The 27,913-nt window shown below is 39.1% G+C and overlaps 2 protein-coding genes and 1 long non-coding RNA gene across 4 annotated transcripts in view; 1 reads left to right on the top strand and 2 right to left on the bottom strand.

Moving 5' to 3' along the window:
• The window catches only part of LOC143660016 (uncharacterized), an 82,997-nt gene extending 73,155 nt beyond the window's left edge, over positions 1–9,842 (top strand). The window contains 3 exon segments of the mRNA XM_077133367.1: positions 559–685; positions 1,195–1,293; positions 1,939–9,842. Of these exon segments, the coding sequence (XP_076989482.1) occupies positions 559–685; positions 1,195–1,293; positions 1,939–3,242 (1,530 nt within the window). The 3' untranslated portion in view covers positions 3,243–9,842.
• A 1,529-nt stretch (positions 9,843–11,371) lies between these two features.
• The window catches only part of LOC143658540 (uncharacterized), a 34,380-nt gene continuing 17,838 nt past the window's right edge, over positions 11,372–27,913 (bottom strand). For both annotated transcript variants that reach the window (XR_013163242.1, XR_013163243.1), the window contains exon 3: positions 11,372–12,029. This is a non-coding gene — a long non-coding RNA (uncharacterized LOC143658540). The remainder of the gene's footprint in view (positions 12,030–27,913) is intronic.
• Positions 13,245–18,179, bottom strand: LOC143659942 (malignant T-cell-amplified sequence 1-like). The gene is given in 3 exon segments (XM_077133352.1): positions 13,245–13,280; positions 13,282–13,538; positions 17,800–18,179. Coding segments are annotated over 3 exon segments (546 nt in total). The 5' UTR covers positions 18,053–18,179.

The following is a 27,913-nucleotide window of genomic DNA, read 5'->3' as shown; positions in this document are numbered from 1 at the left end:
GGAGCGTTTTAGGTCCCCATTCACAAGATAAGATCCTAATTGTATTTACCGTGCACCCTCTAATGCCATGTGCAGGATAGTGTGGACAGAGGCCAGGGAGATGTATGAGGTGTTGGGGGTGGCGGTGTCCTAGGGGTGGGGGATGGGGGGAGGTGGGGTGCATTAGAAGCGTGCTCCTTGAGAGGGAGTACTAACCAATGGTCCTAGGATCCTTTAACTGGGACTTGAAGTAGACCTGAGACCCACATTTGGTTATGACTGGAAAGCAGGATCTTAGGTATTAGAGTGAATTGGCTGGCAGGAGAGGGCAGCACACTGCTTTCCATTCCCTGAGCTTTGCTGGTCTCAGTCTGTCCATTGGCCTCTTGTTGGCTGTAGTTGAATGCATTGATCAATGACACACAAGCAGAGAGTGGACACCAGTGGCCCTAGGACCTGATATCTCCTCTGAGTTGGGGGGCTGAGGAGGAGGAATAACAAGGGGTGCATGTTTGGGGGAATACTTGGAGTCCTGGGGAAGGAGGCTGCACATCAACTCAACTGTCCCCATCATGGCAGGGCCACGTGACCTTTGAGGATGTGGCCGTGTACTTCTCCCAGGAGGAATGGGGGCTCCTCGATGAGGTGCAGAGATGCCTGTACCGTGATGTGATGCTGGAGAACTTTGCACTTATGGCGTCGCTGGGTAAGGGCCACACATCATACCAGCATCCTGGATTGGGCTCCCCTGTTCCCCTTTTCCCTAGGATCGGGTTCACAAACTGGACCATGGACTCTGCTTCCCTCCCCAGTTTCCTGGAGTAGGTGATGTGGATGATAGGATGAGGCTCTTTCCACTACCCCCTTCCCTAGGTGCCCCAACACCTGTTGCCCCACAGCCTTGCAGGACAAAATGTGGGAGTTAGGAGTCTCTGTCAGCATAATGGATCTCTCCACGTCTAAGTCACACTCTACAGATCCATTACAGTCACTGGCCCAGATTCTGCCCCGTCCCTCTAGCTGACATAACTTTGGGTCATTCCTGTGCCAGGAACTGAGGCACCAACATGGTCACTGTTTGACTTAGTGGTTCCTGCAAGAACTTCCTCCGAGGTTCTTTTTGTAATATTTATTTTTATTTTTTTATTTCCTGTGTCAGGTGCTAGGTTGCTTGAGGCCATTGCTGACCATTCACTTGCCCTGTCTCTCCTTTAGGACTTGCATCTTCCAGGACCCATGAAATTTCCCAGCTGGAGTGGTGGAGAGAGCCCTGGTTGCCTGACCAGGGAGCTGTGATTCCACCCTCCTCAAGAGGTGCTTGAGGGGCCTGTTGGTGAAGCTGCGGGAGGGCATCAATTCAGGGCTGGGTTCAAATCTACAAGGAAACTTTCCACTGTTGCCTGATGCTTTGGTGCTATGGCAGGTGACCATAGCTGATCTCTATCTTTCCTTCCGAAGTAACCCATTTTTTTCTGTACTTTTAGTCAAGACCCAGGGCTTACCCCCAATTCACTGTCCTCTGCATTTCCCTCATTCCTTTCCCTGATACCTCTAGTGTTCTCCCATGTGGCCTTCACTTACTATGCCATGCAGTGGGCTCCTGTGCTTTTATAATCCTTGACACCAGCTGCTCAGTTGTAGTTGATGTTCCTGGGCCTGGACACATCCTGCTGCATGGCATGCACATATTCCTCACAGGCAAAAACACACATAAGCCATGTGAAGAAAGTTGCTTTGCCTTTATTTTGTTTGCTGCTCCTCAAACTTGTATTCTTTGTCCTTGCGAGGCCTCCTCAATTCTGTGTGCTTGTTAGGTCAAGCAGTGCCAGCTGGGTGCCTCTTCACTGTGACCTCAGTCCCCCAACCTGCCAGCAATCCATGCACTCATTATAGGTGTGCCAGACATATATCCTGCCACCAAAGTCTACATGAATCTCACTTGCATTTCTCTGTTTTCAGGTTATTGGTTTGGAGTGGAGACTGAGGAGGCTTCTTTTGAGCAAAGCGTTTCTGTAGAAGGAGGGTCAGAGATCGGGATTCCCAAGACAGGGTCATCCACCCAGAAAGGCCAGCTTGGTGTGATGTGTGGTCCTGTCTGCAAAGATAATTTACAAGTAGCTGTACATCAGGGAACCCATCTTGGGCAGAACCCATACACATATGGTGCACATGGAAAACAGTTAAGTGTAGACCTCCACCAGCACCAGAATTTGCATACTGGAGAGAATCCTTTCAAAGGAGAAGAGAGCGGAGTCTCAATTGCGAAGAGCCATAGAATTCACCTGTCAGAGAAGCCCTTCCAATGTGGAGAGGAAGGGAAGAACTTCCCAACCACCTCAGGTCTGCACAACCAGTATCAGGTGACTCACAGTGGGGGAGAGCCACACAAGAGCACAGAGTATAGTGAGGCCTTTCACACTGGAAAAAGACATTACAAATGCAGTGAATGTGGAAAAACTTTCAATAAAAAACGCTTACTTGTTCAGCACCAGACACTACACCCTGGAAAAATATCTTTTGGGTGCAATGAATGTGGGAAAACCTTTAGCCGCAACTCCAATCTCGTTCAACATCAGAGAGTTCACACTGGAGAAAAGCCTTTTGTTTGCAGTGAATGTGGAAAAGCCTTCACTCAAAAATACTTACTTGTTCAGCACCAGAGAGTACATACTGGAGAAAAGCCTTTTGAATGCAGTGAATGTGGGAAATTATTTAGTCATAAATCCAACATTTTTATACATCAGATAGTACACACTGGAGAAAGGCCTTATAGGTGCAGCGAATGTGGGAAATCCTTTATTCGCAATGCTGACCTCATTCAACACCAGAGAATTCACACTGGAGAAAAGCCTTTTACGTGCACTGAATGTGGAAAAGCCTTCAGGCATAATTCCACTTTTCGTAAGCATCAGAGAGTTCACACTGGAGAAAGGCCGTATGAATGCAGTGAATGTGGAAAATTCTTTAGCCACAAGTCTAGCCTCATTATTCATTGGAGAGTTCACACTGGAGAAAAACCTTATGAGTGCAGTGAATGTGGGAAATTTTTTAGCCAAAGCTCTAGCCTTATTCAACACCGAAAAGTCCACACTGGAGAAAAGCCTTTTATGTGCAATGAATGTGGAAGATGCTTTAGAGAAAATTCTAGCCTCATTAAACATATGAGAGTTCACACTGGAGCAATGCCTTATGAATGCAGTGAATGTGGCAAATTTTTTCGCCACAACTCCAGCCTTGTTCTGCATCTGAGGTTTCATACTTGAGAAACGCCTTGAGTGCAGTGATGTGGGGATTTTTTAGCCAGTGGTTAAACATTATTCATTCAATACCAGAGAGTTCACAATGGAGAGGAGGCTTTTGCTAGCAGCCATTGTGGGAAAGTCTCTGGCCACAACTCCATACTTAACCCCAAAGGATTTATACTGGAGAAAGGCATTAACATGTTGAATATGGGCAACATACATCGTATACATATATCCCACCTCCTTCAACACCAGAGTCTTCACCTTGCAGAAAGGACATATGAGTGCAGTGAATGTCGTGAATGATTTTTTAAATGGTTCCACCTCATTTGGCACCAGCAGCTCAATGGAGAATAGCCTAAGGAGTTCAGCAAACGTGGAAATGTCTTCAGCCAAAGGTCTCTGATCAACAGAATCTTCACAATCATGTAGGCTTTAGGAGTTCAATGAATGTGGGGGAAAGTTTCAGTTAAAGGCATACCCTTATTTGGCACCAGAAAGCCCAGACTGTAGAAGGACCATAGAAGTGCCAGGAATGTACCGACTCCTTGTTCAGCATAAACTGATTTTCACCAGAAAGATACTGAGTGTAGCCTTGTCAGGGAACCATCAGTTGAACTTCATTCACCCAAATAGGTGCAGTAGGAAGATTTCCTATGTGTGCTAGGTCTGATGGATCAAGGACTTTACCAGAGTTGTATCAGTGTTGGGTCTTGAAGCTGAAATATCTCAAGTCGGCCACCTGACTGGGTCCCCATATTGTATATGATTCCCCACAGAGTACACTGGGAAAGCGGGCCCTTGTGCTCTCCAGTCTTTTGAAGGAATCACAAATAGTTTGAGCCCATTGAGCATGAGCATTCTTTTCTCCTCAGTGTGTGTATATATATATATGTGTGTGTCTCATATCATTGTTTCTCTCTACCACCTTTACTATTTTTTTACATTGAGTATTTCACAATATAGCATTTTAATTCTACCATGATATTTTTCACTGTATGTAAGTTTTTTAGTTATATCTTTAGTAGTTGCTATGACTTTACCATGTATATCTTGTTATCAGAATTACCTTTAGAATTTAATTCCAGTGAGATAAAGAAACATTACTCGTTTTTATTTATTTGTTTACTGACTGGCTGGATTGATACCCAACTCCCTAGTTCCCCATTCTCCCCACCCACCAGCATTAAAACCTCTGACATTGTCCCTTAGAGAGTAGCATTGGGTTGTCAACAGCCATTCTGGAATGATAGTGGTTTCTACTAATCACTGACTAATTGCTGTATTGTTAGCATCAGTGCCCTGGGACAGAAATCGATCCACAGACTAATCCAAAGTTGGGCACCTGTGAAGGGATAGTTCTCTGTGTCAATGTTGAGGTTTGTCCTGACCTCAGGAAGTCTCTTCCCAGCCCCAGTTCTCCCTGGCAAGTTAGCCATCTACAGTTTGGTCTTTGTATCCAATCATCTATCCATTCCCTTCCCACTTGCCATTCACTACAACTTTACTTGGTTTTGAGAGTGTTGTTATGCATAATTGACCATACTCTTGCAAATGAAGTCATTTCCTTCTGGAAGAGATCTGTTTTCCAGCCTTCTTCCCCCAGGCAAAATCTCTGAACCATTCCTCTGGATCTGTGGTTTTGGATAATATTGTGGGGCCCAGTTTGGTGGATCTTAACATCTGTTCTCAGTTTGCCTCACCTGGACTGGAACCACCACCTAAGAGCAAGGGCAAGTGTGATCAGGGTTTCCAGTAGTCCCAGTGATGCCATGCCCAAGTTAGAGGCTCTGTCCCACTGGTGGGGCTGGGTACAACAAGGAACCTTTCACCCTCTTGGCTAAGCTAATTTGGAACATACCCTAAGTAACCAGCTACTGGAGGCAGGATGAAATTGCTGACAGAATGCCCTTCTGGAAAGATAGCTCTCTGGGACATGGGGAGAGGGAGCCCTGTTTCACTGGCTGCGTTATTACAGAGTGGGATTTCCATCTCACTGAGTTGGGAAGGGGACGGAGGGAGTGGTCTTGGTTAAGATAACACTGACTCTTGTTGCAAAATTTTAGATTTTCTTCAATAAACCTTTTTTCATTAGCTGTATGCCCCAGGGCCTCTTACAGACCTGTTTAATGATTTTTTTTTTTTAAGTTTTTACCAGTTTGTTTTTTCAGGAGTAGGACTGCAGTACTCACACTGTCATGCCAGAAGTTGATGCAAATGTTTAACTTTCTAAGAACCTACCAAATGTGGTTACTCCATTTCCCATTCCATCTGAAGTATGTAAGATTTCCATTTTCTTCAGATCCTCAACAACACTGTGTAGTACACTGGCTACGTTTTTGGGCCATTCTAGTATGTGTGTTTCATTGCAGTTTTAATTTGCATTTCGGTGATGACTCGATGAGAATTTATTTCAATATTTTATTTGCAATTTGTAGGTCTTTAGTGAAGTGTCTGTTCAAATCTTTTGCCTATTATTTTAATTGGCTGGTTTCACATTATTGTTTAGAGAGTTCTAATATACCCCTGGATACAGGTTCTTTATTTGACCAATGTTTTCTCAGCCTATGGTTTGTCTTTTCATTTATTAAAAGTCTCTTCCCTGGAGCTGAATATCTTAATTTTAAAGAAGTTCCATTTCATCCATTTATTCTTCTGTTGGTTGTGCATTTGCTTTTTCTACCTAAGAAATCTTTTCCTAGCTGAAGTTCACAAATATCTATTTTTCCCTAGAAGCTGTATAAATTTGTGTTTATGTTTTCTGTAGTGATCCATTTTATGTTCATTTTTGTGTATCGTGTTGAGGCAGTATAGAATAGGGCATCAAGGCTGTGGTCCCTGGCTTCCTAACCAGCTCCAAAAGAGTTAACAAACAACTGCAAACTCCCTAGAACAAATATTTCCCCTAAAGCTCCAGAAACCCCCAAAACCATAAAGCTTGTAAAACATGGGCCCCAGATGGACTCTTAATAACAGAAAGCCTGGTGTCATAAAGATTGTTGCGCCCAAAACAAACTTTTAGTGTATACATCTCCATAAGCACTGATGGTTATCTCCTGAAACAAAGGCACCAGGCATTCAAAAGTCGAAATGGAAAATCACTGCTAGTAAAATTTCCCTATAAAACAAGCTAAAGCCATGCCACTCAGGGTGTGTCTCTTTGTTGAGCATGTCTGCACTAATTTCTCTAGGATGTACTAACCTTTCAATAAACTTGACTGCTTACTCCTACTTGCTTTCTCCTCCCTGAATTCTTTTTCATGGTGAGGCACTAAGCCTGGAGTGGGGCTTGGCATTGGTGTCAGCAGGAACTGTTATTACATCTTTTGGGTGAGCCAGCGAGGAGAGCAGCATTTTCCACGTAAGGTACTGGTCATTGGAATCTGCACTTTGTAAGTCATGCCCCTTGACACTGATTCTTGCCACTCTACTTGGCCCTTTCTCCTTATCTACCTTTTCCTGGTCACCATTGTCCATATTCTTGTCACTCATTGATCTGTTTTCTTCCCTCCTGGGTTGGCTGCTCACCAGGGATACTTCATCTCAGTCCTTCCCTACTTTGGGCACATTCTGTCTTCTTTCTGCCTCCTCCTCCCTTTGCTTCTGAGTGCTAAGTCCAGGTAAATGCTCCTTCACTTTCTCTGCTGTTCTTCGTTCTTTATGCAGGCTCAGTGCTGGGTTTGCATTAAAATTTTTCACAAGGAGACTTCCTGTAGTGCTGAGGTTGTGGATTTCCCAGAGGACCATCTTTATTGTCCTCAACAAAATACTCATTCTTGGCTTTACCCGTTCCTATTCCACCCCCCCTTCACCAAAGGAAATTCTCCAGGATGTTCTTACTTATCTTCTCCTTTATATATGGCCTTTGTATGAATCTCATAGGGACCGGTATTCTCAAAGGAATGGAATGTCTCTTCCCAAGCCTTAAGCTTAGCCAAACGGGACAGCCCTTCAAGTCTTCTGTTTAATATGATGTGTTTTAGATCAGTTTATGCACGAGGCTTACCAAAGACTTCCTGCCTCCATGGTTGGAAAAGGAGCAGAGGTTCAGCTCAGAGCTGCTGGGCTGAAAAGTCTAACTCACTAACCCTCTGAGTCCAGCTTGGGAGTCAAGGGTTACATCCAGACTACCCGCCTCCTGAGTCTCAGTTTTTCTCCTCCACTGGGACACCTGGGGGTGAGAAGTCAATACAGGGTATTCTCTCAGCTGAAGGGCACATAGGACACAGCCTCAGTGAGTATCGCTGTGTCTCCTTTCAGTGTATAGGGTCTCCTTTCAGTGTATAGGCAGTGCATCCAGCGTCCTGACTGATAGCCCCCTGGGTTGCATCGGATAAAAGTGGGAAGACCTACTGACTACCAAACAGAAAAAAAGAAAGCCGATCTCTTATTGTAATATTACTTGACCTCAATATAAGGTGGAAGGTGGAAAGGAATGACCTCAAAATTGTACTCTTGGCTTTAATGCCATTCTTCAATTTGATCTTTTGTGCAAAAGGAACGGGAAGTGGTCTGAAATTCTGTATGTCCAGCTTTTCATGGACATACATAGTTTTCATGATCTTATCAGGATGAGACCATAAGCGGGACTTGTATATTATCTTAGGGGGAGTTAAAAGATGAATCCTTATCTCAGGTAAAGAAGGAAGCAGTTATATTAGATGACCTGTTGTTAGCCAAAGCCCCAAAGCTTAAAATCCTGGATAGACTCTGGGATGATCCTCCCCCAAGCCCAGACCCTGAACCTACCAGACTTAAGACTCCCATAGATCCTCCTGTTTTAAACCCACAGCACATCCTCCACTGTGAGTATGTCTGGCAGCACATACTTGAAGTGGAGTCCCCTTCCACCCCCCAGAGAAGGAAAAGGATTTAAAAGAAAATGGAATGTACCAAGAAGTGGTCCACGGGGATATGGGATCTGTAAGTCCCTTTTTATATGAACAGCTTAGCACAGTGTAAGAAAAAAGTTTTCCTGAGGATCGCTGCAAGTTTCTGGGGAAATTTTAAAAACCTGGTCCTAACCCATGAGTTCACCTAGAGGGATATTGAGTCATTCTCTCCCCTTGCTGTACTTACTCCCAAGGAGAAACAAGGAATCTGGACAGGAGCCCGAGGACATGCACACAAACACAGGCAACAGCCAGCACAGTATAGGGAGGGGCACAGGCATCCCAAATGCAGACCTCAACTGAAACTGTCAAGGAGGGCAGCAAGAGCTTTTTTTTTTTAATTGACAAACCAAAACAACATACATGCACAAACATTCTTAACATACAAACCATTCCATATATGGTGTACAATCAATGGCTTACAATATCATCACATAATAGTATATTCATCACCATGATCATTTTGTAGAACATTTGTATCACTCCAGAAAAAAGAAATAAAAAGAAAAAATAAAAAACTCATACATACCATACACCTTACCCCTCCCTCTCATTCACCACTAGTATTTTTATCTACCCAATATATTTTAACCTTTGTTTCACCTGTTTTTTTCTATACCCCTTACCACTCCCTTTCATTGATCATGAGTATTTCAATCTACTCAGTTTATTTTTACACTTGTTTCCCTCATTAATTTTATTTTTTTAACTTTTTTATTGTATAGTATAACATATAAACAAAGCAAAGAAATGAAAAAGCAATAGTTTTCAAAGCAGTCTTCAAAAAGTGGTTACAGATAGATCCTGAAATTTGTCACGGGTTATCTTAAGATCCTCTCAGATTTTTCCTTCTAGCTGCTCCAGTATATAGGAGGTTAGAGGGCTTAAATATTTTTCATCATCACAATCGACTTTTTTTTTTAACATTTTTATTGTAAAATGTAACACACATACAAAAAAAAAGCAACAAATTTCAAAGTACATCCTAATTAAGCTTTTATTTCTCAAAGTAGTCAAGGATGAAATTTGGTGTTCTTTAATTTTCATTCCAAGCAGCAAATATTTAATTGTACTATTCAGTTTGGGTATTTTTATTTCTATTTTTCTCTTCATGACCTGTTCTTAATTACTATGGTATTATTAGGAAAATTCATCTACCATATCTCTTTCCACACATAAATTATATTTTGCAGCATCTTAACAGACCTGTTTAACGATCTCAACATTGATTTAAATTGGTCTTCAACTTTGCTCATTCACTTGATCTAATGGAGTTGTGGTCCTTTACTAGTACTTATTGGTTTTAATAAAAAAAATGAAATAAACTGGCGTTATTTATAGTCAGTAATTTCTACTGTACATTTACATGCATCAGTCTCCATGTTGACAGGTACAATTTCTTTAGGAACTACTGCCAAAAAATTATGACAATTAAAAGTACAATTATATTTAGTATAAATTTACTGCCTTAATATGATTAATAAAATATTAAAAGTATTCTGAAGGACTTCTGAAAATATTTTAATGGCCTAATTCTTATAGTTTATTACATAACTTGAATAAGTTTCTTCTGATTGCTCGAGAACTCAGACCTCAGAAGTAATGGTCATACTGGCATAGGATGCATACATTTTCTTTTCTTTTTTTTTCCTTATATATCAGTTTTGGTGAATACCCCTTTAGAAACTGGAATCATTTTGGGTTTCCTGAAAAGTATTGAAAGATATATGCCCAAATATTAAGGAACCTAGGTAAAGTGCAAATAAAATATTTACCGCATTTTGCTTGAACATAAATTCATTTCACAATTCCATTAATATGTAAGCTACATATTAATATTCTCATGAACAAAAAGGCAGTATTTATTGTAATGAAATAATTCTACAAATTTAAGAAATTGTTTATGTGTTCTTCTGAAGTACTATATTTAGAAATAATATAACCTTATTTGCAGATTTGTATACAGGGAGGGAATTTGGCTGGATATAATCATTATTTGACAAATGCCTTATGACCTTCTGTTTGGGAAATATCAAATCCTTCAAATTTGGAATGTTCATGACTACCCATGGGACAAATTTAGCTGTTTTTGTTTGGGGTCCAGACATAAAGAAAAAACGAAAAAGGAAAATTCAGCTGCCAATAGAATACCACCAAACCACTACATTAGAAAGCCTGCTAGAAGAGGTTTGACCAGGCTTTTATGATACTGGACCGTAAGACAACCATCTGAGTTGAAACCTGAATGGTTGCAACACCATGATGTCTGGGATTTTTTTTTAACCTGTCACATTGGCTACATTTAAAATTGGTTCATGTGTAATTTGCCAATTTCAGTGACTGAAATTGGAAAACTATTAGCAAATCCCTAATAAATTGGCATTGGACTGTCACAATTACCCAGATTTTTTTTAATGTAGGATTTCTTTACTCACTAGACTGGAAGCTCCTTAAGGGCAAAGTCTACTTATATATTATTCCTCTTGGTGCCACATCACCTAGAACTTAGTAGATATTCAATAAATATCCATTGAGCTGAACATACCTTGATTGAGTAAAATTGAGTCAGATACAAAGGAATGGCTAGGCTGTAGGTTACATTTTTACACAAAATTAATTTTGAAACTAAAAACAAACTACAGACATAACATTACTAAGGGAAAATAAGAGCTCCCTTTATTGCTACTCAGGAATGTGAGTCAACTAAAAGTTTCTTTTAAGCAGGTTGCCTAAAAAGGCTGACATAATTGCTTGTTTAACCTCTTTGAATTGGCTTCCACATCTAACCTAATGTTTAGAAACTGACAGCACACATGGAATGACACCCTTGACTAGTACCAATGAGCTGAGGCCTCAGACCCAGGAAAAATGGAGAACATACATATTGTCACAGAGGCAACACAGTCAACATACCTGAGCATGGTATCAAAACAAGTACAGACGTTGATGTTAAATATTTTAAAAGTGTTCCCTACACAATAACCATGGTTAGATACCAGGATAAATTATTTCAGAAACAGGCAATTAGAGGTCTTAACTTCTTTAATGTGTGTGTATGTGTGCGCACGTGCACACACATGCACTTTGTTTTTCATTGCTAACACTCCATAGGCAATCTTGGTCAATTAACATTATCTTAGCATCAAAAATCAAGGTTCAGATTTCAGTTTTGACATAAATGACTTGCATATTCTCTTTAAAAAATGTAAGAAGCTATAGGCCTCAAATAGGATACCTCCTCCCAAAAATGGGGGAATATCTGAATTTGAAGCCAGTACGCCAGCATAAAATAAGACTATCTGTTGAAGTAAGCTGTCCTGAGGGATGATTTATAAATATATTACTGATTATTTATACTTTTATCCACAAGGAATAAATAACAAAATATAACAATACAGTAAGTTGTAGAATATAACAATCCACAACAAAAGCAAAATATTCTACATGAAACTAGAAAAGGATATAGGAAATAAAACATCACAGCATCTCTACTGCCCAGGAAAGAAACAAGATTCTGGCAGACATAAGCATTCTAATGATGAAATGAGAAATTCTCCAAGTCTTACCCCAACCCAGATGAAATATTCCCCCAAATTATCAACATTTTTGCTTTTGATCCATGTTCACCAAGAAATTTCCTGTTTACTAATTGTTTCACTAGATAGAGCTATCACCATAAATTAATACATTTACATTCTAACTTGGAAATTGCCAAATCTTCCAAGTTTCATCAGTGGGAAGTAGTTTCCCAATCTGCGAGTCAGACTCTGGATATATAACTTTCATCTCTGTTATGTCCTGGGAGGCCCAGCTAGAACAGCCAGCCCAATAGTCTTTCTTTTTACTATCCACCCTCACCTTTCTCATCAACTTCTGACTGTAACACAGGTCACCACAACCTTGTAAATGTATCCATCTGAAAAATAAAATCACATGCCATATATTTTTAACCAACGAAATAAAGATGGCTGAGGCACTAGAGTGACAGCAAGCTTATCAGGAAGAAAAGCCTTTATCACTAAATAATTTCATAATTGCTCTTTTAACTTCACAAACAGCTTACCTTACTAAAAGTAGTCTGTGACCCTCATACTACACTTACAATAGGATATACACATTCTTCAGGGAATAGAGACCTAAATCTGGGTATCTGTGGAGCCTGATTTTCAAAAGAAGCTGGGTAAAACAAAAAACTGAACTTGAACATGATCAAGCCTATCTATTTATAGGATATTCAGGAGGCACAGAAACAAGTTAAATGACTTCACAGTGAGGCAATCAACAAAATCCAGAATATGTGGGGAAACTCTACAAGACAATTCGATTTCTTAAATAATTTCAAGGGGGAAAAAAAAGAGGAAGGGGAAATTTACAGATTAAAAAACAGACTTAAATAACAACCAAGTGTAATATATGGACCTTATCTTGTACCTAATGCAAGCAAACCAACAGTTTTCAAAAATTTAAAAGACACAACCAAGAGAATTTGAACACTGAGCAAATACTTAATGATGTTAAGAAATTATTTTTTTAAATATCTGGTGTGATAATGGGCTTGTGGTTATGTTTTTGTTTTAGAAAAAGACCACTTATCTTTTGAGTGATGAATACAGAGGTCCATTAAACTATTCCTTAAACTTTCGTCTAATGTTTGGAATTTCCCACTATGAAAAGTTAAAAAACAATAAAACACACACAAAAGAGAAGGGACACTAATGAGTGCCCTGGGGAAATGGGATAAAATTCCCAGGCTACTCTCAAGACCATTAATTAGTCAGATTCTATGGGATTGGCCATAAGCTGGCAAATTCATTTACCAAGCCCTGCCCTTCATCTTGAATCATTAATCTAAGAAAGGACAATTTAGTTGTCTGAGTTTGGTTACTTACCAGATACCTTTTAATGTCCAAGTTTGTTACCACATTTTAACTTGAATTTAAGAAAAATTAAAATCATTTTTTTATTAATTAAAAAAATTAACTAAAATCATTTTTGAAGCTAACAGCATTTTTAGCATCTGTTGAATTTATTCAGCATAACCACAGAGACATCTTCATGCTGTCATACACAGACACAAACACAGAGATAGAGCACAATATCCATATTAAGCCCAGTGCATTCCTTCTGAGGTTCATTTATATGTCTTCATATGCCACAGCCCATCATTTTAAATAATGGATATTTTCAATGCCAATTCCTTTGTTGACTTTCTCAATATCTTCTGCAGACATCTTCATGACTCCAACACACAGAGCATGCTGTTTTCCTTCTGCCATTATTGCAACAATCGTATCTATTGCAGCAGGGTAAAGTTTAGCTCCAGGAGAAGTTAAACCTGGACACATGATATTTGCTCCACTGAGTACAAATTTGATGGCTCCTTTATCAACCTGCTGGTGTGGTAGGATAAAAGGATATTTGTGGACTTCCGGGTCAAGATGGCGGCTTAACAACGTGCGCGTTTTAGTTCGTCCTCCAGAACAATTGCTAAATAACCAGAAACAGTACAGAACAGCTCCTGGGGTCAATCAGCGACCAGACACACAGCATACCCCAGTCTGGACCAGCTGGACCGGCTGCGAGCACCCCCCAAAATCGTGAGTTCCCAAAGCTGCGGCGGCCAGTGCCCCTCCCCCACAGGCCGCTTCCCAGAGGGGAAAGGAAAGGACTTTACCAGCAGCAGTGACTGGGCACAATCAAACGCCAATTGTGGAACTAATTAACAAATTCTGGCTACTAAAAATAGGCCCCCAGCTTAGGTGAACCCGATCAAAGCAGAGGTTGCTCCTTTTTGCCCCGGCACCAAGGGGGCAGGACTGACAGAAAAAGGGGGAGAAAAAGAAGGAAACAGGTTTTTGTGGTTGTGTATCTACAAAGGCTTGACTGCCTCTGGATACAGCGGCAGGACTTTTCAGGCTGCAACTGCCCCAGGCATAGGCAGAAGTGAGCTCTTTTGGGGGCTTATCTGGAGCCTGTGCCTTCCCCAGGGGAGGGGTGAAGGCCCACCCAGGTGGAATCCCTCCATCAAGGAATTCAGACACCAGTGCTTGGTAATCTGAAGCCATTAAAACCAGCCTACAACCTCTCCTCTGTTTCCAACAAACCCCCAGCCAAAGTTAAAGGTACCGCATCATCTTATGCTGGTGGGACCTGCAGTCAGACAAGCGCCACATACTGGGCAGGATAAGAAAAACAGAGTCCAGAGACTTCACAGGAAAGTCTTTCAACCTGCTGGGTCTCATGCTCAGGGAAAACCGACGCAGGTGACTCTTTCCTCCTGATAGGAGGCCAGTTTGGTCTGGGAAAATATGGCTGGGGTCTATAATATCTAAGCAGACCCTCCTAAGTGTGTGTGGGGGAAAGGTACCACACAAGCAGGGCAAGAAACAAGAAAACAAGAACTGAAAAATTCTCCTCTGTTAAACAAAACCTAAGCTAAAGGTTCAGATAAAGCTGAACAGAATGTCAAAGAACAGATAGACAACAAATTCATCCAGCAAGAAAACCCTAGATAAAAGAAGTGAAAGCAATCTCCAGAATAAACTAATTAAGGTAATTAAATGCCTAGATGCCAGCAAAAAATAACAAATCACACTAAGGAAATTGAAGATATGGCCCAGTCAAAGGAACAAACCAACAATTCAAATGACATACAGGAGCTGAAACAACTAATTCAGAATATACGAACAGACATGGAAAACCTCATCAAAAACCAAATCAATGAATTGAGGGAGGATATAAAGAAGGCAAGGAAAGAACAAAAAGAAGAAACTGAAAGTCTGAAAAAACAAATCACAGAACTTATGGGAATGAAAGACACAGTAGAAGAGATGAAAAAAACAATGGAAACCTACAATGGTAGATTTCGAGAGGCAGAACATAGGATTAATGAACTGGAGGACAGAACATCTGAAATCCAAGAAGAAACAGAAACTATAGGGAAAAAAATGGAAAAATATGAGCAGGGACTCAGGGAATTGAAAGACAATATGAAGCGCATGAATATACGTGTTGTGGGTGTCCCAGAAGGAGAAGAGGATGGAAAAGGAGGAGAAAAACTAATGGAGGAAATTATCACTGAAAATTTCCCAACTCTTATGAAAGACTTAAAATTACAGATCCAAGAAGTGCAGCGTACCCCAAAGAGAACAGATCCAAATAGACATACTCCAAGACATTTACTAATCAGAATGTCCAAGGTCAAAGAGAAAGAGATGATCTTGAAAGCAGCAAGAGAAAAGCAATCCATCACATACAAGGGAAGCCCAATAAGACTATGCACAGATCTCTCAGCAGAAACCATGGAGGCGAGAAGACAGTGGGATAATATATTTAAATTATTAAAAGAGAAAAACTGCCAACCAAGAATTCTATATCCAGCAAAATTGTCCTTCAAAAATGAGGGAGAAATGAAAACATTTTCAGACAAAAAATCACTGAGAGAATTTGTGACCAAGAGACCAGCTCTGCAAGAAATACTAAAGGGAACACTAGAGACAGATACGAAGACAGAAGAGAGAGGTGTGGAGAAGAGTGTAGAAAGGAAGACTATGAGTAAAGGTAAAAGGAAGGAAAATTAGATATGACATCAGAAGGCAAAATAGTAGAAGAAAGTACTACCCATACAGTAATAACACTGAATGTTAATGGATTAAACTCTCCAATCAAAAGACATAGTCTGGCAGAATGGTTTAAAAAACAGGACCCATGTATATGTTGTTTCTACTCAAAGGTCACGAGGCCAAGGACACAAATGGACATTTACATGTTTATAGCAGCATTATTAACAATTACCAAGTGATGGAAACAGCCAAAATGTCCATCAACAGACAGTTGACTAAACAAACTGTGACATTTACATAAGATGGAATATTATGCAGCTGTAAGACAGAATAAAGTTATGAAGTATGTAACAACATGAATGGACCTTAAGGACATTATGCTGAGTGTGATTAGCCAGAAACAAAAGGACAAATACTGTTTGGTCTCACTGACATGAACTGACGTTAGTGAATAAACTTAGAATATTTCCTTGGTAACAGAGACCATCAGGAGATAGAAATAGGGTGAGATATTGGGTGATTGGAGCTGAATGGATACAGATTGTGCAACAGGACTGAATATAAAATCTCAGATATGGACAGCACAATACTACCTAACAGTAATGTAATTATGTTAAAACACTGAATGAACCTGCATGTGAGAATGATAGAGGGAGGAGGACTGGGGACATAAATGAAATCAGAAAGAAAGATAGATGGTGAAGATTGAGATGGTATAATCTAGGAATGCCTAGAGTGTATAATAATAGTGAAATGTACAATGTACAAATTTAAGAAATGTTTTTGAATGAGGAAGGACAAAGGAATGTCATCATTGCAGGGTGTTGAAAACAGATGATAATTAATACTTTAAAATGTCACCTTATGTGTGAGACTAAAGCAAAAAATGTTTATTTGTTACAAAATTTATATTTTGACTAGAGCATTTCCTAATATAACTCATGTAGATAGTTTGAGTGAATGTCATAAGTACTTGGAATCTCAGGTAGCATATGAGATTTTGTTGGTTTGTCCAGAGTGATGCCCCGATGAATCCCAGAGTGATTTGATCAATGACTGGGAAAGTATTTGCAAGCCCCCTTCGGGGAATGGTGAGAGTGGGGAGAAATTCAACTTCCCCAAGTTGAATTCTTGATATTCTCACAAGCAGTGTGGACAACCAAAGCTATAGGCTGAGCCCCCAGGCTTGGGGTTTGTTCACATGAAACTTAACCCCACAAAGGATAGGTCAAGTCTACTTAAAATTTAGGCCTAAGAGTCACCCCCAAGAGAGCCTCTTCTGTTGCTCAGATGTGGCCTCTCTCTCCAGCCAACACAACGAGCAGTCTCACCACCATTCCCCTCTCTGTGTGGGACATGACTCCCAGGGGTGTGGACCTTCCTGGCAACATGGGACAGAGATCCTGGAATGAGCTGAGACTCAGCATCAAGGGACTGAGAAAAAACCCTAGAATGAGCTGAGAATTAACATCAAGGGATTGAGAGAACCTTCTCGACCAAAGGGGGAAGAGTGAAATGAGACTAAGTGTCAATGGCTGAGAGATTCCAAACAGAGTTGAGAGGTGATCCTGGAGGTTATTCTTATGCATTAAGTAGATATCACCTTGTTGTTCAAGATGTAGTGGAGAGGCTGGAGGGAACTGCCTGAAAATGTAGAGCTGTGTTCCAGTAGCCATGTTTCTTGATGATGATTGAACAATGATATAGCTTTCACAATGAGACTCTGCGAATGTGAAAACTTTGTGTCTGATGCTCCTTTTAGCTACTATATCAGCAGAAGAGTAGAACATATGGAATAAAAATAAATAATAGGGGGAACAAATGTTAAAATAAATTTAGTTTGAAATGCTAGTGGTAAATGAAAGCGAGGGTTAAGGGGTATGGTATGTATAATCTTTTTTTTTTTCTCTGTTATCGTTTTATTTCTTTTTTGTTGTCTTTTTATTTCTTTTTCTAAATTGATGCAAATGTTCTAAGAAATGATGAATATGCAACTATGTGATCATATTAAGAATTACCGATTGTATATGTAGAATGGAATGATCTCTTAATGTTTTGTTTGTTAATATTTTTAATTAATAAAAAAAGTTAAAAAAATAAAAACAAAAAAAGGATATTTGTGAAGTAATCTTAGGGTTGGATAAAAAGGGCCTTCTCTTTGCCTAAAAAATAGTAACTCTCCATTTACTGTAAGGATTTCTATGTGTTCATGGCATCGCACTATTTTGACAGGATCTTTCTTAGGCATGATTTGATTAAGCCATGGTTCAATACCTGGAAATTGCTCTATCAATTGATTCTTAATACCCTTAATAACTGAGGTTTTCAACTGGATGCAATTGGATACATTTTCCTTTTCATCAAATTTCTTGAACATGATCCAAGGTGAAGGGGGCGACGATAGGGAAGGGCCCGGAAAGGGAAAGAAATTGAATTAGGAAGGGTCCGGCAGATCCCTTTACACGAGGAAGGCCGGAACTGACAGTGCACAATCGACTTTTTTTTTGTGGACAATAACATATATACAAAAAAAGCTATAAATTTCAAAGCACAGCACGACAATTAGTTGTAGAACATATTTCAGAGTTTGACATGGATTACAACTCCACAATTTTAGGGTTTTACTTCTAGCTGTTCTAAAACATTGGAGACTAAAAGAGATATCAATGATTCAACATTCATATTCATTTGTTAAGTCCTATCTTCTAGACATAATTCCACCATCACCTTTGATCTTTCCATCCCTCTCTTTAGGGGTGTTTGGGCTATGGTAAGTCTAAATTTTTGACATTGGAAGGGTCTGTCACTAATATGGGGTAGGGAGATGAAACTTCTGATGTTCTGGAGAGGCTGGGCTAGGTTTCAGGACTTAACTGAACCAGGGACCCATCTGGAGGTTTTAGGTTTCTGGAAAGTTACTCTAGTGCCTGGAACCCTTGTGGAATCTTATATATTGCCTTAGGTGGTCCTTAGAATTGGCTGGAATGGTCCTGGTTGGGGGTTGACAGCTTATGATAGGTAGCAAGGTCTAAGTGAAGCTTGCATAAGAACAACCTCCAGAGTAGCCTCTCAACTCTATCTGAACTCTCTCTGCCACTGATACTTTATTAATTACACTTCTTTTCCCCCTTTTGGTCAGGGAATAATTGTTGATCCCACAGTGCCAGGTCTGGCTTCATCCCTTGACATCCTCTCCCATATTGCCAGCAAGACTTTCATCCCTGGATGTCATGTCCCATGGGGGGGGCAACGATTTCACTTGTAGAGTTGGGCTTAGAGAGACTGAGGCCACATCTGAGCAACAACAGAAGTCCTCCAGGAGTAACTCTTAGGCATGCCTATAGATAGTCTAAGCTTCTCCGCTGCCTACATAAGCTTCACAAAAGTAAGTCTCATGATTGAGGGCATGGCCTCTTGATTTGGGTGTCCTTAAAGTTTGACACAGTATCAGGGGATTCCCTGATGGTAAGGTTAATAGTTCCATAGTCTTCCTCCCCTCTCAAATACAGGGGACTTGGCCAATACTTTTTGATATCTGCTTAATATACTCTAGGATGTTTCCAGGTACTACAATAATCTATACAGGATTATAGGACCTCTTTCTTATTCTGTGCTTCCTGTGTTTCATTTGTTCAAATGAGCTATACAGATAGGTTCAATTAGATTATGCATTACAGAAAATTTCAGTCCCAGATTAAATGAAACTTTCTTCCGTTGGTCTCAAAGAATATGTGTGGTTCTAAAATATAGACATTGTCTTCCTTACCCCTATGTTTCTGAGTTACTTTAACCCCAACCTGTTTGGCTTCATTTGTATCTCTAAACAGCAGGTAATACATATAAAACAGCCTCTCAAAATCTAGAAATAATAGTCACCACTCCAGATTTAATGTGTCTGCTCTAAAAGCTTACATTCTAGGCCCCTGTTTTCTAATAATCTTTTTCTAAAGGTGACCGTACCATTGTTTTTTTGTTTGTTTGTTTCTGGCTTATTTTGTCTCACCAAATGTCCTACATGTACATTCACATCGTTGCATGCCTCATGACATTGTTCCTTTTTGTGGCAGCACAACTTTCATTCATAAATATACACCACCGTTTGCCAATCTACTTCTTCAGTGCATCCTTCAGCCACCTGCATTCATCAGGCGTCAGTAGCCCAAAGTCCACAGTTCATCAACATTCTCAATTTTAGATAATTTCATTCTTCCCAAGAGAAAAAAAACCAATAAACACACCCTCACTAAATAGGAAATCTAAACCTCCTCTTAACTCTTGTCTCACCCCATTATTTACTTCTGCTGTTGCTGTGGTAGTGCTGATGGTTTCTTTTCGAACATAGCTCATAGCATGCAATAGTAGTTTTCCCCTGTACCCTGGACTAAATATAAGAATCATGTCTTTGAAGTAATTCCTGCAAGAACTCATTCATATTTCTAGTGTGACACATAGTCTATACAACCCCTTTCAATCTTGTTAATCTTTAATATGGTAATTTTATTTCTAGAACTACTAAAGAATCACTTCCACTCCTATCTATTCCCTTACATTGGAGTTCAACCTCATTAGCTAATGGTTTACCCCTATCTAGCTTCTATGTATCTCTAAGTCCCCTTGTATCCTGTATTATAAGCCTCTGAGTATACCTTTATGTGTGTCATAAAATGAAATCATACAGTATCTGTCCTTTCGTGTCTGGCTAATTTTATTCAGCATTATGTCCTCAAGGCTCATCCATCTTGTCATGTGCTTCAGGACATCATTTTGTCTTATTGCTGCATAATATTCCATTGTATGTATATACCACATTTTGTTGATCCACTCATCTGTTGATGGGCATTTGGTTTGTTTCCATCTTTTGGAAATTGTGAATAATGCTGCTATGAAAATCAGTGTGTAAATGTCTGTTTGCGTCATTGATTTCAGGTCTTCTGGGTATATACCAAGTAGTGCTATTGCTGGGTCATAGGGCAACTCAATATTTAGTTTCCTAAGGAACCGCCAAACAGTCTTCCATAGTGGCTGCACCATTCTACATTCCCACCAGTAATGCCTAAGTATCCCAGTTTCTCCACATCTTCTCAAACATTTATAGTTTCCTGTTTGTTTAATGGCAACCATTCTTGTAGGGGTGCGGTGGTATCTCATTGTAGTCTTGATCTGCATTTCCCTTACAGCCAGTGAAAATGAGCATCTCTTCATGTGCTTTGAAGCCATCTGTATTTTCTCTTCAGAAAAAATACCTGTCCATATCTTTAGCCCATTTTATAATTGGATTGTTTGTTCTTTTGTTGCTGAGTTGTATGATTTCTTTATATATACAGGAAATCAAACCTTTGATATGTGATTTCCAAATATTTTCTCCCATTGAGTTGGCTGCCTCCTCACCTTTTTGACAAAGTCTTTTGAGGTGAAGAAGTATTTGATTTTGAGGAGTTCCCATTTATCTATTTTTTTTTGTTGTTACTTGTGCTTTGGGTTAAAGTTTAGGAAGCTACCTCCTATTACTAGCTCTTGAAGAGTTGAAAAGCTTCTACATTTTCTTCTAGAAGCTTTATGGTGCTAGTTCTTATATTTAGGTGTTTGATCCACTTTGAGTTAATTTTTGTGTAGGGTGTAAGATAGGGGTCCTCTTTCATTCTCTTGGCTATTGATATCTAGTTCTTCCATGCCCAATTATTAAAAAGACTATTTTGTACCAGTTCAGAGGATTTGGAGGCCTTCTCAAAAATCAGTTGAGGATAGATTTGGTGGTCTATTTCTGCACTCTCAATTTGATTCCATTCATCAATGCTTCTGTCTTTGTTCCAGTACCATGCTGTTTTGGCCACTGTGGCTTTATGATAGGTTTTAAAGTCAGGGAGTGTTAATCTTCCACTTCATTCTTCTGTTTTTTAGGATGCTTTTAGCTATTCAGGGTCTTTTTCCCTTCCAGATGAATTTGGTAGTTAGCTTTTCCAAATCTTCAAAGTACATTGTTGGAATTTTGATTGGAACTGTATGGAATCTGTAGATCAATTTCAGGGAATTGGCATCTTAACTATATTTGGTCTTCCTATCCATGAGCAGGGAATGTTTTTCCACCTATTTAGAGCTCTTTGATTTCTTTTAGCAATGTTATGTAGTTTTCTGTGTACAAGTCCTTTACATCCCTAGTTAAGTTCATTCCTAAGTATTTGATTCTTTTTTTTGTTAAAAAAATTTTTTTTTCATTTTTTAAAAATATAACAACATACAAACATGAATTTTTACCATATGATCGTTCCATTCTTGGCATATGATCAATAACTCACAATAACATCATATAGTTGTACATTCATTACCATGATCATTTCATAGAACATTTGTATCAATTCAGAAAAAGAAATAAAAAGAAAAAAACTCATACATACCATACCTCTTACCCCTCCCTCTCATTGACTGCTAGTATTTTCATCTACCCAATATATTTTAACCTTTGTTTCCCCTATCTTTTTCTATACCCCTTACCACTCCCCTTTCATTGATCACTAGCATTTCAATCTACTAAATTTATTTTAACATTTCCCCCTATTATTTATTTTTTATCCATATATTTTACTCATCTATCCATAGCATAGATAAAAGGAGCATCAGACACAAGGTTTTCACAATCACACAGTCACATTGTGAAAGCTGTATCAGTATGCAGTCATTTTCAAGAAAATGGCTAGTGGGACACAGCTCTACATTTTCAGGTACTTCCCTCCAGCCTCTCCAATATGCCTTAAGTAAAAAGGTGATATCTATATAATGCATATAGCCTCCAGAATAACCTCTCAACTCTGTTTGAAATCTCTCAGCCATTGACACTTTGTCTCATTTTTCTCTTCCCCATTTTGGCCAAGAAGGTTTTCTCAATTCCTTGATGCTGAGTCCCACCTCATTCTAGGATTTCTGTCCCATGTTGCCAGGGAGGTTTACACCCCTGTGAGTCATGTCTCACTGTGCTGGTTGGAAATTATGTATATACCCTAGGAAAGCCATGTTTTAATTCTAATCCCATTTTGTAAAGGCAGCCATTTCTTCTAACCCCTATTCAGCATTGAATGCCTGAAACTGTAATTAGATTATCTCCCCGGTGATGTGATTTAATCAAGAGTGGTTGTTAAGCTGGATTAGGTAGAGGCGTGTCTCCACACATTTGGGTGGGTCTTGATTAGTTTCTGAAGTCCTTTAAAATAGGAAACATTTTGGAGAATGAAGAGATTCAGAGAGAGCAGAGAAGAATGACATAGCCACAAGAATCAGAGTCCACTAGCCAGTGATCTTTGGAAATGAAGAAGGAACATGCCTCCCAGGGAGCTTCATGAAACAGGAAGCCAGGAGAAGAAGATAGCAGATGATGCCATATTCACCACATGACTTTCCAGATGAGAGAGAAACCCTGACCCTGTTTGCCATGTGCCTTCTCACTTGAGACAGAGAAACCCTGAAGTTCACTGGCCTTCTTGAACCAAGGTATCTTTTCCTGGATGCCTTTGATTGGACATTTCTTTAGACTTGTTTTAATTGGGACATTTTCTTGGCCTTAGAACTGTTAACTAGCAACTCATTAAATTCCCCTTTTTAAAAGCCATTCCATTTCTGGTATATTGCATTCTGGCAGCTAGCAAAATAGAACACCCATGTAGAGAGGAGGAGGGCAGTGAGTTTGCTTGTCATGTTGGCTGAGAGAGAGAGGCCACATCTGAGCAACAAAAGAGGTTCTCTGGGAGTGACTCTTAGGCCTAATTTTAAGTAGGCCTAGCCTATCCTTTGCAGGGATAAGTTTTATATGAACAAAACTCAAGATTGGGGGCTCGGCCTATTGCTTTGGTTGTCTGCACTGCTTGTGTGAATACCAGGAATTCTCCACATGGGGAAGTTGAATTTTCCCCCTTTCTTGCCATTCCCCCAAGGCGATTTTGCAAATACTTTTTTATTCACTGTTCAAATCACTCTGGGATTTATTGGGGCATCACTCTGGACAAACCTACAAAATCTCATGTCCTACTCAAGGCTTCATGTACTTATGGTGTTCAATTAAACTGTCCACATAAGTTATATTAGGAAATGCACTAGTCAAATTTGGTACCAAATAAACATTTTTTGCTTTAGTCTCGCACATAAGTTAAAGTTTTAAAATATGAATTACCATTTATTTTCAATACCCTGCAATATTGGCATTCCTTTGTTCTTCCTAATGCAATGACATTTTTTAATTTGTACATTTAGTCACTATCATTGTATACTGTAGGCACTAGAGTAAATTTTAATTTGTACGTTTAGTCTCTATCATTGTATACTCTAGATTATACCATCTAAGTATTGTCTATCTTTCCTTCTGATTTCATTTGTGCCCCCAGGCCTCCTCCCTCTATCATCCTCACATTCAGCTTCATTTAGTACACTAACAATATTGTATTACAGTTAGGTTGTATTGTACTATCCATTTCTGAATTTTTACAATCAGTCCTGTTGCACAATCTGCATCCCTTCCACTCCAATTACCCAATATCTACCCTATTTCTATCTCCTGATGGTCTCTGTTCTTAACTGAAATTCTCCAAGTTCATTGACTAATGTTAGTTCATATCAGTGACAGCATACAGTATTTTGTCCCTTTGTTTCTGGCTAATCTCACTCAGAATAATGTCCTCAAGGTCCATCCATGCTGTTATGTACTTCATAACTTTATTTTCTCTTAACGCTGCATAATTTTCCATCATATGTATATACCACATCTTGTTTAGCCTCTTATCTGTTGATGGACATTTGGGCTGTTTCCATCTCTTGGCAGTTGTAATAATGCTGCTATAAACATTGGTGTGAAAATGTCTGTTTGTGTCCTTGCCCTCATCTCCTCTGAGTAGATATCTAACAATGGTGTTGCCGGATCATATGGCAATTCTATACTTAGCTTCCTGAGGAACCGCCAAACTGCCTTCCACAGTGGTGTACCATTTGACATTCCCACCAGCAGTGGATAAGTGTGCCTCTTTCTCCACATCCTCTCCAGCACTCATCGTTTTCTGTTTTATTGATAATGGCCACTCTGGAGGGTGTGAGATGATATCTCATTGTGGTTTTGATTTGCATTACCCTAATAGCCAGGGAAATTGAGCATCTTTTCATGCCATTTGTATTTCCTCTTCTTAGAAGTGTCTGTTCATGTCTTTTCCCCATTTTGTAATTGGGTTGTTTGTTTTTTTGTTGTTGAGTTGAGCAATCTCTTAATATATTCTGGATGCTAGACCTTTCTCTGATATATCATTTCCAAATATTGTCTCCATTGACTATGCTGTCTTGACAAATTTCTTTGATGCACAAAAGTGTTTAATTTTGAGGAGTTCCCATTTATTTATTTCTTCAATGCTTATGCTTTGGGTGTAAGATTTAGGAAAACACTTCCTATTATAAGATTTATAAGATATTTCTCTACATTTTCTTCTAAAAGTTTTATGGTGTTAGATCTAATATTTAGGTCTTTGATCCATTTTGAGTTAATTTTTGTATAGGGTGTGAGATATGGATCCTCTTTCATTCTTTTGAATGTGGATATCCAGTTCTCTAGGCAGCATTTATTGAAGAGACTATTCTGTCCCAGGTGAGTTGGCTTGACTGCTTATCAAAGATCAATTGTCGATAGATGAGAGGTTCTATACTGAAAACTCTATTTGATACCATTGGTCAGTATATCTATTTTTATGCCAATATGATGCTGTTTTGACCACTGTAGCTTTGTAATACATCTTCAAGTCAGGTAGTATGAGATCTCTGACTTCATTTTTCTTTCTCAGGATATTTTTAGTTATTCGGGGTACCCTGCCCTTCCAGATAAATTTGGTTATTTATTTTTCTATTTCTGAAAAGTAAGTTTTTTGGATTTTATTGGTATTGCATTGAATCTGTAAATCAATTTAGGTAGTGTTGTGGGGTGCACTGAAAGAGAGACCACACAATTCAAAACTGCAAGCCAATTTGGAGTCTTTATTAGCTGGCCGGCAACTGCCTCAGAAACTTCCAAGAAGGAAGATTCAGAGAGCAGCCCCCAGAGGTTTTCAAGGTGTGCTTGAAAGGCTAAAATCATGTTGTGGTTTTGCAGTTGCTAGCAAGCAAGCATATCATCGAAGCAGAAAAATGCCATTAGCTGTTGCCAAAACACATCCTGTTCTCTCAGTTTCCTAACATTGGCTATTGTTTAACTCTTGGGGACATTCCACTCCGATGTTATGGGGACTTTCCCTGCTTGGGCCTGATTGATTGCTCCTGGCCCTCCACAGGTAGAATTGACATCTTAACTATATTTAGCCTTCCAAACCATGAGCAGGGAATGTCTTTACACTTATTTAGATCTCCTTTGATTTCTTTTAGCAATACTATGTAGTTTCCTGTGTACAAGTCCTTTATATCCCTAGTTAAGTTCATTCCTAAGTATTTGATTCTTTTAGTTGCTATTTTGAATGGAATTTTTTCCTTAACAGAATCCTCAGCTAGGTTATTGCTTATAAATAGAAATGTTACTGATTTTTGCACATTAATTTTATATCTTGCCACCTTGCTGAATTTGTTCATTAGCTCAAGTAACTTTGCTGTAGATTTCTCAGGATCTTCCAAGTATAGTATCATATTGAGTGCAAATAATGAGAGTCTTACTTCTTCCTTTCCAGTTTCAATGCCTTTTATTTCTTTGTCCTGCCTGATTGCTCTGGCTAGAACTTCTGTCACAATGTTGACTAATAGTGGTGACAGAAGGCATCTTTGTCTTGTACCTGATTTTAGGGTGAAGGCTTTCAGTCTCTCTCCATTGAGTATGATGCTGGCTAACAGTTTTTTCATATATAACCTTTATCATATTGAGGTAGTTACCTTTGATTCCTATCTTTTGAAGTATTTTTATCAGAAAAGGATGCTGAATTTTGTCAAATGCTTTTTCAGCTTCAATCAAGATGGTCATGCTATTTTTCCCTTTTGATATGTTGATGTGCTGTATTATATTAATTCATTTTCTTGTTTTGAACCATCCTTGCATTCATGGTATAAACCCCACATGGTCATGGTGTATAATTCTTTTAATGTGCTATTGGATTCGATTTGCTAATATTTTATTGAGAATTTTTGCATCTATGTTCATTAGGGAGATTGGCCTGTAGTTTTCCTTTCTTATAACACTTTTATCCAGTTTGGGTATTAAAATGATATTAGCTTCATAAAATGAGTTAGGTAGAGTTTCTTTTTCCTCAATTTTTGGGAAAAGTTTGAGCAGGATTGGCATTAGTTCTTTATGGAATATTTGATAAAATTCCCCTGTGAAGCCATCTGGTCCTGGGCTTTTCTTTTTAGGAAGATTTTTGATGACTGATTGGATCTCTTTACTTGTGATTGGTTTGTTGAGATCTTCTATTTCTTCCTGAGTCAGTGTAGCTTGTTTGTGTGTTTCCAGGAATTTGTGCATTTCTTCTAAGATGTCTAGTTTATTGGCATATAGTTGTTCACAGTATCCTCTTATGATTTATTTCTTCAGGGTCTGTGATAATGCACCCCTTCTCATTTCTGATTTTGTTTATTTGCATTCTCTCTTTTTTTCTTTGTCAGTCTTGCTAGTGGCCCATCTACTTTATTGATTTCCTCAAAGAACCAACTTTTGGTTTTATTGATTCTTTCTATTCTTTTGTTCTCCCATTCATTTAACTCTGCTTTAATCTTTGTTATTTCTCTTCTCCTATTTGCTGTGGGGTTAGTTTGCTGTTCTTTCTCAAGTTCCTCCAGCTTTGCTGTTAAGTCCTCAATTTTTGCTCTTTCTTGCTTTTTATATAGACATTTAAGGCAATAAATTTCCATGTCAGCACAGCCTTTGCTGCATCACATAATGCTGTTCTGATAAGTTGTATTCTCATTTTCATTCATCTCCAGATAGCTGCTGATTTCTCTAGCAATTTCTTCTTTGGCCCACTGATTGTTTAAGAGTGTGTTATTTAATCTCCATATATTTGTGAACGTTAGCATTCTTTGGTGGTTGTTGAGATCCAGATTCATCCCATTGTGATCAGAGAAAGTGCTTTGAATAATTTCAATACTTTTATATTTATAAAGACCTCTTTTGTGCCCCAGAATATGATATATTCTGGAGAATAGATCATATGCTGTGATCTATTCTAGTTCAGCATATGAGCACTAGAGAAGAATGTATAATCTTGTGCTTTGGGGTGCAATGACCTATATATGTCTGTTAGGTCTA

This window comes from Tamandua tetradactyla, chromosome 16 (genome assembly GCF_023851605.1).
Source record: "Tamandua tetradactyla isolate mTamTet1 chromosome 16, mTamTet1.pri, whole genome shotgun sequence".
NCBI lineage: Eukaryota > Metazoa > Chordata > Mammalia > Pilosa > Myrmecophagidae > Tamandua > Tamandua tetradactyla.
Note: the sequence above shows the minus strand (reverse complement) of the source record. Positions and strands in the feature narration are given on the sequence as shown.